The sequence below is a fragment of the Ylistrum balloti genome, unplaced genomic scaffold (genome assembly GCF_031769215.1).
Source record: "Ylistrum balloti isolate Yb309-2 unplaced genomic scaffold, AGI_CSIRO_Ybal_v1 Utg371338, whole genome shotgun sequence".
NCBI lineage: Eukaryota > Metazoa > Mollusca > Bivalvia > Pectinida > Pectinidae > Ylistrum > Ylistrum balloti.
The window spans coordinates 1,208,834-1,221,941 of NW_026782711.1; the positions used below are offsets into that span (position 1 = coordinate 1,208,834).

General features: G+C 34.1%; 1 protein-coding gene across 1 annotated transcript in view; it reads right to left on the bottom strand.

Annotated features, from left to right (window-relative positions):
- LOC132562073 (FERM domain-containing protein 5-like) overlaps window positions 1-13,077 on the bottom strand; it is a 68,367-nt gene extending 55,290 nt beyond the window's left edge. The window contains exon 1 of the mRNA XM_060226803.1: window positions 12,973-13,077. Within this exon, the coding sequence (XP_060082786.1) occupies window positions 12,973-13,077 (105 nt within the window). The remainder of the gene's footprint in view (window positions 1-12,972) is intronic.
- Between the last annotated feature and the right edge of the window lie 31 nt (window positions 13,078-13,108).

The window sequence follows — 13,108 nt, forward strand, 5'->3', positions numbered from 1 at the left end:
ATTAAGAATAAACAAAAAAAAATGAAATTTGATTTGAAACGATACGTTACATCTACAGCTTCAAAGACAAATATGTAGTTTTTTGAGAGAAATATCATTTTCTCTGAAATGATTGTGTAAAGTTGAGAAAACTTGATCAATCACATCTGTCAGAGAAATATATTACTCTATCGATTGATCCCATACTTCTGACTCAATTTTTATGTCCCTTCAATAATTAGTTTACCACCCTCGGTTGGTGCTGGAAAACACTATAACTGCCAGCGCTGTGAGCAGCAAAAGTATGTATGGATATCAATTTCCTGACCAACGCTTTTACTTAAAATTGTGTTCTGATCTTTTCCACAAGATTAGTTGTCATATATAACTTGAGACTTCGTCTCAGGTGAGCTACAGAGAAAGCAAAAGAAAAAGAGATCCAGTCTCCGAGAAAAAGAACTGTCTTAGCCCGTTTCTGGGAATGTGATATAGTTCAGTCTATAGAGTGTCAGATTGTTCAGTGTCTGATCCCTGACTAAGGACAGTATGTGTTTCTTGGACACATGATCAAAATTCAAGACTGCCCTCAACTTTGCTGTCAAGGTTTCCTACTTGGTCCAGGTGCTTTATCCCAACATGTGGCAAGCCTTTCGATCACATGCTAAGTTCTGATCATCTAGGAAGCTTATAACTGCAACCTGTGGAGGACAACTTGCCTTGAATTGGCCCTACATGTGAGCTGGTGTGTATCAGAGCAAGCTGGTGCAGCCATATCTTTGTGTGAATAATAATTACACACAATCCAATAACTTTATAACTGATATTAACCCTCCAGTTTGACAATCATTTACATCTTCCATTCCTTGTTTTACATAAGTGGTCAGTAGTACTTAGCAGTGGTCTCTGATACCTAGTGGTTGGATGACGCAGTGGTAATGTACTCGCCTTTCACCTAGCTATACTGGGTCCAATTTACTGATCAGACGTGAAAAGGTAGTGTGTATGGGGTTGGGGTGGGGTGGGTGGGGGTTGGTGTTCTTTGTTGGTCTGTTGTATGTCATTCTATTTCCCGTATCATGGACCTTCCATTGAACTGACCACCGCTTGTCCACTAGGACTGGCGAAAAGTCCAAAGTCCACAGGAGCTATTATTGTTACCTATTAAATAGATGTACAATAAAAACATTGATTTCTCACATGATTCTCTGTTCACTCATACTTTGGACTAACTGGGCTTTTTCTCTGTTAGTTTGTGTTTTGTTTTGGAACTTTATTTACAACAGTTAACAGGGTCTTGAAGAAGACTGAGGCTATCCATTTAGTGTATTTCTGTAATCTGAGAAACTCAATTTTTGGAGAAAGCTTTGGCCTCAAGCTCTATGTTCCATAGTCCCATGTATAATTGTTGTAGTAATGCAGGTAATCAGATTGCCTTCTTCCTGGCAACAAGTCTGTCGCCTCAGGCTTCAATCCTCCATCACTTCACAATTACGTTAACTGGATTTATACCGCCACAAGTTCCCTGGGGTTAGAGTTTGTATATTCTACTAGCTATGATAGCATATGAGCACTCTTATCACAAAACACTTAAACTGTATACAGACAGCTATAACATAACAATGAAAGACAACAACTAAACAATTGTTGCATGATAGTTAAGTGTGTACAAACAAAACTGCCATCATTTTACTTTAAAGTGGGTAATATCAAATCAAACTACCACCAACCAATTCACGAATAAACAAAATGGATGCTATTAGTGGCCATTTTGAATGTCAGATGGTTCCTGGACTCAGCTGTCTTGTATATACAGTGTAAATCTGGAAGATTGGGATCTTCCAATGACTGTAACAATCATTCATTCAGGTGTTAGCAAAAACAATAAATACAAATAAAATGATTGAATGGACAGATTGACTGATGGAAGTCAAACAGCCCATGAAAAATATATTTTGAGCTACAATTTTGATAAATTTCAGGGGCACAATCCCTTTCATTGTAATTCATAGTCAATTCTAACCCTAATACAACTTGGTTGATTTCATAGTCACTGATTAGAATTGTTCCGACACAAATGAAACCTATGTATACAGTCCACTTATATCCAATATATGAACAGATCAAGGTATTCTCTACAAACAAGAAACTCTTTACATCTATAGTTATACATTCTGTAAGTCACTGGGTAGGAAAGCCAGACTATAAAACTAGAACAGTTGCCTAGGGGCTAAGTTATAACCCATGCATTTGGGCTGCTAAAATTCATTGTAAAGGCTATAAAAATAAGTATATGTTTATGGGTCACAACGAGGGTAAGAAAGATGAACTTATGTCAGCAAATATGACTGATTGCAGCAAGTTGGAAAAATTCATTAGGGGTTGTGGTTATAACTGTGAGAGATATTGACAAAGATTCACCTTTACCTCTGACCTATTGACCATGACCACTTGTTTAATTCTAACCAACATTGCTTCAAAATGTTATGAAAAACTATGCACCAGGGAAAGATACAAAATTTGACCATGACCTTTGCTGCAGTGACCTTGACCTTTGCTACAGTGACCTTGACTTTTGATGAGTTGATTCCTTATTTAATTCTGACCGATTGCCTCATAATGTCAGAACAAAATCACATCAATGAAAAAACACAAAATTTGACTTTGTTGCAGGGGTTATGATTAAACACAACATTTATTTTTCAAACCATTCAAAGATCACAGCTCCTAAGCGAGGAAACCTGTCAGAAATTGATTTCAATTGAGAAAACACTGGGAGGTCATCCTACTGATGACAAGAATGTACATGTACTACAGTTCTGCCTTTGTGATAAACAATTTTTCTAAAACCTCTCATTTGTTTTGCTATACAAATAAGTACCAAGGTAGTATATTTCCTGATTCCAATACAGGTAAATAATCGCTAAAGTATACTGTCACAGGTAACAAAGAGAACAGCCTTCGTGACCTTTAAACAAACCTGAATGATCTTAATCCCTGAATCCTGTGAGATAATAGTTTCTAGTAATGTCTACAACTTTGTTCCTTCACATGCGATAATCTTTCTCCTGCAATCATATTGATATTCCAGCATAGGGCTTCCACTTTATAGAACAGACAAGGTTAAATATCTGGAGTTTCTAGAATTCTTCAAGTGAACTTCAACTACTACAAGTATCTGAGGCTGTCTTAAGGAGCAAGAATCAACATTAAAATTAATTCTTCATTTCTTTAACAAAGATTACATACCTACAGCCAAGATAATACTGGATGTTCATCTCAAAATATAACAAGATAATACAATACATACAAAGATAAAGTATTCATTTCTATTATAATAATAAACTTTATTTATTTGACAACAATTGCGAAACAAGTTATGTCAACTTATACTAATCACTCTTGTTGGCCCGGATGTAAGCGTGCGAGGGGTCTTATTGTGGGAGGAAACCGGTGTACCTGGGGAAAACCCACGTGGTCGTGCAGGTGACCCCTTACCTTTTCTATTATGTTAATGCTCATCAAACAACATTAGAGTTTGTCTTAAGGAATATATACCTATCATTTACATAACAAAATAGCTGGGTTTTCTTATATGAAGTACATGCTTTTATTTCTATAGTGTCTACAGCATGTAATGATCACTTGTATTGAATTTTGACGACAATCTGCACTACACAGAGTACAGTCTTACAATTATCTATATGGGTAAGACAGCTCATTAAATGCTGCTACTTACATATATATGATAACCTGTACTGCATGGCTTTTCATAAGTCCAGACATTTAGAAATAACGCTAAGTGTACTTATTACAGGTTCTTTTGCGAGAAACGTATTAACTTTCTAACAGAAATGAAATATGACTGCTGAACGACAATAATCAATATTGATTATCTAGGCCTACTTAGTGAAATATAACACATATCTATATATGTAGATATGTTAAAGCCAGACATCAGTAGGCTAAGGTAGGGAAATGAAATATCAGCAGATCAGGCTTAATCAGTAGACAATAAGCTTGGCAGATGTAACATCAGAAGACATTGGTAGGTAGGGAGATGAAATGTCAGTAACCTAGCTGGAAGTGGAGATCAAATTTCATGAACAGTAGACATTGTAAGGTAGGGAAATGAAACATCAGAAGAACTAAGTAGGTAGGGAGGATCATCAGTAGACCTAAATAGGTAGACAGGATCATCAGTAGACCTAAGTAGGTAGACAGGATCATCAGTAGACCTAAGTAGGTAGGGAGGATCATCAGTAGACCTAAGTAGGTAGAGAGAATCATCAGTAGACCTAAGTAGATAGGGGGGATCATCAGTAGACCTAAGTAGGTAGACAGGATCATCAGTAGACCTAAGTAGGCAGGGAGGATCACCAGTAGACCTAAGTAGATAGGGGGGATCATCAGTAGACCTAAGTAGGTAGGGTGGATCATCAGTAGACCTAAGTAGGCAGAGAGAATCATCAGTAGACCTAAGTAGGTAGACAGGATCATCAGTAGACCTAAGTAGGCAGGGAGGATCACCAGTAGACCTAAGTAGATAGGGGGGATCATCAGTAGACCTAAGTAGGTAGACAGGATCATCAGTAGACCTAAGTAGGCAGGGAGGATCACCAGTAGACCTAAGTAGATAGGGGGGATCATCAGTAGACCTAAGTAGGTAGACAGGATCATCAGTAGACCTAAGTAGGCAGGGAGGATCACCAGTAGACCTAAGTAGATAGGGGGGGGGGATCATCAGTAGACCTAGGTAGGGGGATCATCAGTAGTAGTAGACAGGATCATCAGTAGACCTAAGTAGGTAGACAGGATCATCAGTAGGCAGGGAGGATCACCAGTAGACCTAAGAAGATAGGGGGGATCATCAGTAGAAGACAGGATCATAGGCAGGGAGGATCACCAGTAGACCTAAGAAGATAGGGGGGATCATCAGTAGACCTAAGTAGGTAGGGTGGATCATCAGTAGACCTAAGTAGGCAGGGAGGATTACCAGTAGACCTAAGTAGATAGGGTGGATCATCAGTAGACCTAAGTAGGTAGACAGGATCATCAGTAGACCTAAGTAGATAGGGGGGATCATCAGTAGACCTAAGTAGATAGGGGGGATCATCAGTAGACCTAAGTAGGCAGGGAGGATCATCAGTAGACCTAAGTAGATAGGGGGATCATCAGTAGACCTAAGTAGATAGGGGGGATCACCAGTAGACCTAAGTAGATAGGGGGGATCATCAGTAGACCTAAGTAGATAGGGAGGTATACATTTATACCTGATAGATCTAGAACAAAACAAAGTAGGCAAAAAGGTATTTGTAAACCAACTATTATGTGATCATCACCTACATCCTGTGATACAATCAAGACTTGGTGTCTTCTAAGACTTCTATGAGAAATTCTAGTTCAAATGTCCTCCAGTAGACCAAATCTTTTACTCTGTATTCCAATAAACAATAAATTGTTGCCAGTAACACAATTTGTTACAAACACTACAAACCATAACAACATACTGGTAATAGGATCAAAATTCACTCAGCATGTTATATTAATGTTTAATTGATACAAATCTAAGTTAAGTTGACTAAGCTACAGAAAATTGATCAAGTAATAAATAGACCTACACAACATCTTAGGAGACAACACATACTATACAAGTTCTTGAGAAAAAAAAACAGAAACAGCTGGCAGCCTCCACTTAGCATGTATATGAATAACATTGCTGATTTGTTTTTAATCATGTAGATTTTGACAGGTTTTCTTGAATTTAATTAAGGAAATTTAAATTGAAATTATCAAAAAGAAAGATTTTTTTTCTTTTCTCGTTTTTTCATTTTGTTTTATTGACAGTTAGCGTTCATTGCTACAGGAAATCTTTTCGACTAATATGTCAATAAGCACATCAACGTTAATCACAGTCTCAGGACTTAAAATGTTTTCCAATAATGATAAGACCATGGATCCCCTATCTTGATTACATTGGAGTCTGTTGACTTATTGCAGGATAGATAGAGTGTTACCTTTTAATTGTGCTTGTAGTTGAGTGTGTTCACTTGTTCTATAAGCTATCTATTTAACATCATTATCACATAACTCTACTTACATACTGTTATACGTCAATAGCCGAGGTGATATTTAATACTTTAGGTTATTATTACAGACTTATGTAAAATGAACTAGCAAGATGTGATCATGCCTTACTTGAAATTTGATACATACATAGGTAGGTAGATAAAATCATGAGAAGGTGTCTTTACCCAGACAGGTAATATGTACATGTAAATTTATGTAAAGTTTGTGTCCTCCTTTTCCACACACTTGATATTACTCCCAGCAGATGTCAGAGAGGTATGGCATGTAACCTTCTGATTTGACCTAAATGTGACCAAACATGGGATGGAACATCGATTATTAACTTTCTATTTTCAAAAAATTCAAATTGGTGATTTCAATTAGTTATATCCAATTTCTAATTATCAGTGAGTCTTGTATAAATGTCATGTGTTTATTTCAACAGATGATCAGAGTTGCTTTCTTAACCAATTTGTACCAAAACATTAGGGTTTTCTTGTCATCAAAAGCAATTCAGACACACAGCGCACACACATACCAACTTTTAGACAGCTGAACCTATTACATCATGTTCAGATAAAAATTAAACCCAGTATATCCTCAAAAATTGGTTCAAGTATGCACTGACACAGAATTTTTTTTTTTTTTTAAAATGTTATTTGCGTTTGCTTTCCATCTTGAATTAACAATTAAAATGTTGATGAGTTCTACATGAATGTCAATAGTAAAGATATTAAAATGATACTCCCATGTCAATCTATTTCCATTGGGTCTTAAGTTCAATCTCAGCAACTGACATGATTATTATCAATTTTTTTTCAATACAACTTTTCTAGTATTTTATTCTAGTAGCAAGTGCTGTTTAATATAATTATTCATATTACTATGCATTGCAGCAATTACTGGCCAAAACCCAACCTATTATCTAAGTGATTATGAATGAGTGACATAGAGTCCTATTGGTAGTACTGTAGGCATGGTAGAATGTCATCTCAATGTTCAGGATTGTAAGAAATCACATATTAAGCTCTATTTTATCCAACCCTTGAATTAATCTATGTTTTTTTTCTTTTCTTGTACATCTCCCAGCTTTATAATATCACACACAACTTACATAGTAAGTAAACACATCTCTTTCACAACTTACATGTTTCATATTTAGACATTGCGAATCTAAAGGCAGGTTTACCTATCGTCTTTAGCCATGTATCTTAAGTTACACCAAGCAATGAGCTGAAATAGGTGCTCTGGTGTGGTAACGTAACATACCTCTTTACCCTTTTTAAGTTAAGAAAACTCTACCTTACAAGTGTAAAAGTTAAAAGTACAGTCTGCCTCACCAGACTCTGTTGGTGAGAATCACCTAGGGAGAGACACATGGCTATTTTAAGCCTCGGAGTGAGCACTGGACAAGATATTTTCCTTACTGTAGTCCTACAGAGTATCACATATTTTAAGCAGTGATGTATAGGCGTTGGTCAGTCTAGTAAAAGTTCTCTTGATCTCCACCCACATAACAAGCTGATGATAAAGAATGACTGAAAATCCATTGTCAAAATAGCAGTGATTCATCACGGCAGTAATCATATAAATAAATATACATAGTTCAACACAGGCTAACACATCTGTATATTCTACTGACATTAACAGAAAACATTCTACACTCCCACGTTAAAAATTAACATATCTAGACACTTCCTAATATATATGGTTAGTCATGTGGATCGTTCAATGTCTGAACAAGATAAAGCAGTATATCAAATGAATTTAATGCATTACTGAATGTTTTCCATTGTATGTAGTCTTCATATATTCCAGATAATCCACAGAACAAGAAATCATCTAAAATACTTCAACATTTCAAAAGGAAAGTCTAAACATCATCAAACAAGTTAATCTATTTGCTTAAAGTTTTGTACAATGAATTTGTAATTATAATAAAGATCTAGAAATAGTTTTACAACTAAATTATAACTTCTATAACAAATTATTCATCATCTTCACCATATCTACGCACTTCTTTTCTTTAACTCCTGTAAGTTACATGTGTATGTCACAAAGTATTGAAACGCAGAATTTCACAGTTGCTAAAATTATGTAACTGACATTCAAATTAAGGTCTTCTTAACACTCTCGTTGATTATGTATGTGTCTAATATTAAGCATTTAAAGTTCAGTTATTTATTGAAGATCTAACTACAACAGGAGGTTAAGTCATCATTCAAATGTGAGACAGTTACCATTATAAGTAATATTATCTGTCTTTTGCCTGTATGTATACATGACACAATTTAAGTTTGAGACCAACCAAATAAAAATATAAGGAGAAAGGAAAACTAATTTTTGAATTCTAGGACAGGTGAATTATAGTTTATAAGCATGAAAAAAGCACAAACTATATAATTGATCATTGGTTATGGTTATTTTAAGGCAACTATACAGTGCCACAGGATCAATCCTTTCACCAATTCATTTAAAAAATTCCAAATGAAAAAAAAATTGTGTACATAATATGGTCCTGTAGTACTTTGTTGATAGTACAATGTTTGTACAAAATATATGAAGGTGCAGTATGTTAAAACTACAAAGACATAAGCTGACTTGTAATATAATTACTTAAAAAAGATGAAACTATTCAATGGTGTATGAAATAAATAACAGACCATTAAAGTGACATTCTTGGACTTAAAACACATATTAAATACCTAAATCTGAATATAGTGTGTCATTATATTTTCTGTCATGATATTAATGCTTAAAAATCCTTTGTTCAAAAGAATTTCACTTTTGAAAGCACAATAACAAAAGAATCAATTCAAATGTATATTTAGCAATATGTCTTAAGGCATGCACAATGTATCACTGTATGATATGTTTGATGTTTCTACTTGTTCTATAGTGAGAAGAAATTAACTATAAAATCTCTTCATTAATTTCCCTCAGGGAATTCAGATAAGTACATATAACTATGTCAAAATGTTAGCCGGTATATGTTTTACGTAAGAAAACCTTATTTTTTCATTCTTCATCAACATTTACTTTATTTCTTTATAAACTTCCAACTGATGTTTAAATGACACATGAATGTATTTACACAAACAAGCGATATACATGAATGGCCAGTCATGATCAGTGTAAGTGTACATGTGTACTGAGTCACCATGCAAGGATTTTAATTGCAAAATAATTATTTCATTGCAACAATTTTTCCATTTTACTTTTTTTTAAAAGAGCAGAAATTAAATTGTTGCAGTCCAGTGACTATCTTTTTTATGCTTTTAATATGAAAATAAATGTATATCTTTTTAATATGCTTGCAACGACCATTACCAAAATATAGGTGTACAAAAATAGCAATGAGATAACATTTCATTTAGTCATCATATTTCCCAGATATTAATTCTTTTAATCCATGTTTTAGTTTTTTATACTTTCTGGTTCATGTTACAAGACACATTGGCAAGTAGACTTTCCATATACAACATAATCGTATAATAGTGTTGTACAATAAGTACATCTGTTATACATATGCAATACATTATCATAATTGTTGTGTAAATCTGAATTAATCATAATAATATTTAATAACAATGATAATTCATACACCTGGCACAGAGATAAATCTCAATAAAATACAATTATTATAAACTATTCAAATGTTTTAGTTCTCATGATAAACTACAGTTTCTAACATTTTATTAATTATATGACCCACTCTTATTTAAAATCCATGACTGTAGATTAATGGAGTTTACTTTAAACACTCAGTATATATTGCTACAGGTCAGGATATAAGACGTCACTGAACATCATTAACCATATATGTAAATAGCCAAACACATTTTATAACATGTACATAACACATACATTTTTGCTCAAACCACATACACGGAACTGATGTATATCTTGATAAAACTGGTTTTGTAATAATATTCCCAAATTGATGTATATTGGACCTTTACATGTTTAATTTAAGGTTTTTTAAATCAACATAGAATAGAATTTATTTTTCATCTCTATACTTGTCAGGACACAGGTGTTTACACTATTCAACTACAGGTATAGCAGCTGAACAGGCATAACTCTAACTGCCCAGGTAACTGTGATGTGTTAATTACACCTTCCTTACACAGACATGTCTAATCGATATATACAGTCCAATTATCAACCTGTTGATCGCAGTTATCATCACCAATTATGCCTCAAGTGGGCCCAGTAGACACCTGCTGAGACAAACATTATAATACCAGTCTGTTCACCCACCTGTAACTGGGGTCAGGTGTGTAACGACCTACAATGTCCTCCCTGACAGGAAACAGGTGTAAACTTTAAAACTAACCAGGTCAGGGTCTCGAGTGTTAATAATACTTAGGGTAGCAATAGTATATAACTTCTGTAGTTATCACCCAAGGCAAATACATTGATATATATTTTACCTTTGATTTAAAACATGTATTTATAAGGTACCAGGTAATACAATATAGAGATAAAACACAGGCCTTTAATAAGGTATACAAATCTATCATGTGTAGTCCTGAAACATTGCAAGTTTAAGTTTGACCAATCAAATTATGTTTGCATATTATATACTAATCGACACTTATATGATTTTAACTTTCAAAAAATGTAAATATTTACAACATGTATATAGCATTCTGTTGTGTGTATCGTACTAGTTTTAAATCTTGGCTGGGAGATGCAAGGTAGCTAAAGATAAATAATTAGAAATGAAAAAGGATAATTTCATCATAACAGAAAAAGAATAAAAAAAATTACAGAAGTAAATGTTTTTTCAAAACAGTATGCATGAACTTCTTGTAGCAGAATAAGCTGCATTAAAAAATGACAGATTATATTGTGTGAATATATATACTGTGTGCACATACACAACAGTATAATAAGGTAGCAGACTTGGATCACTAATCGAACACATGGTTTATTAATGCTTGAGGTACATGGTTATGTATATTTACACTGGAAGGTTGTACAGGTAATACTGGTACCTACCTACGACAACGATAAATTGGCACATATTACATATCAAACAGGACTATTAGCAGACGACATGAAAGTAGAGCTGTCTGGTGTTGGTCAATTTACCCACAGGCTGATCATGATTTTGGTAACAAGCTATCTATATATAGCACCAATAAGTAATAAAACATAATAGTATTCACATGAAGTATTAATTATTGCCTGATTTAACTTCTGGTAACATGATTTTTCTTAATCTCTCCTACCAATTTATTATGAAGGGACATAAATGATCTCTATAATGTTACCATCTATATACAGGAATATATATATCAGTTTCATCTTTTCTAAAACAGATATCAAAATAGATAATTTGCGTTAAGATTTTTATGGATATCAATCTTTGAGTACCATTTTCAAGATATAAATATGTAACAGAACTAGAAAAAGGCACATTTCTGCTTATAGCACATGGCAGGAATCAAAATCCAGGGCCACAACCAGAATGATAATCCATAGCTCTACCATGGCAAACTTCCCTAAAGAAGCAATGTTATATCATTACAGTGGCAGATGCTGTATTTAATTCTAGAGCCACACCTACCAACATTGTATACCAGTTTCATATATATCAATCAATTTTAAAGAAATTCATACTTAACATGTTATTAATGTCATATCTGTGGAAATCTTTAGAAAATAAGAAGTGTTACCAGTATCTAAAACTTGTCTAACTTTATACAGATCACTTGAATACACGTATAATAAGTCTTTATTTCAAACATTACACCATGGCCTTTGAATGGAATGTACTTAAAAATCTATAACTATTAAAAACCCTTCTAACTTATAAAATACAACAGAAGATCATTAAACGTCCAGCAACGTTTAGAAAATTATCCTGATAAAGTTAAGTGAAGAATGTTTTGGTTAAATTGTTAATGTAATCATAACTTTCAGGTCTGCTTCCTATCTTGACGAAAAACTGATGACTTGATCAATGACCATAGAAATCAATCATGACCCGTATATTAGTCATAAGTCTGAGGTAAAATCACCGTTCATTATCAATATCCTTTTTTTATTTCAAAGCATTTTCTTTGATAATCAATAGCTAAATTCACACCATCGTGTGTCATATGCATATGCATACAAGTCTGTCATCAGATCAACACTCAACACATACATACATAATGCTCCTGGCAGCTGTTACCTACTACCTACCGGTGGTGCTTGGTCATAACATAACTGAAGTTAGATCATTGAAAATAGTCTACGATGATCTGTAGCACTACCACTTTTCTATCTCTTTTTGGGTTTTTTTTTCTGTATTTTTTTTGGGTGGGGGTGGGGGAGAGAAGGGGGTTCTTTTTTAATAATTGAAATTAATCAATGTTGGATGCATGTGACAAAGTCAAATTAAGGAAATAATATATAAACTTTATCAGTGTGATTTTACATTAATTTGAGTATTCTTCGCATTTTTCTGCTTACATATTTGAGTTAGAACTATCAACAACCATTCCAGGTAGAGACAATTTGCTGTGGAAAAAGTTTACTACAGATATATACTATAGATATTTATACTCTCATAGGCTCTCTTGTATCTGGTCAGTTGTTTCCTTCGTGCATATGACTCCGATTTGATACAAAAATGCATATTAACCTATCATAACTGATATAAACGCATGCATATTTTCCCAGTCATTCAGCAGCGACATTTTAAAATTTAATTGCAAATAACAAACATGTGACTCAAATAACAACACACGAACTTACTACATGTTTTACAATAAATTATAAACACCAAGGGCAAGATAACCGAAACAATAACACATCATGTTGTGGTATTCCATCAATATACCGCCCTTCTCACAATCGTGACAAGCCGCCTGTTTAATTTCTCTTGATGGATTGTTAAGCCAGATTTCACACCAAATTACATTTTCTTACCTTAAAAGATAACTGAATGGGTTCCGAATCGTCCAGAAATCGGATAGTGCATTGGTACTCCATTTGCGGGTCCCCTTTAACACTTCGTTTCCTAAAAAGTGTCATCTTTCAAATAAGAGCTTGAGGCCGCTCTTTC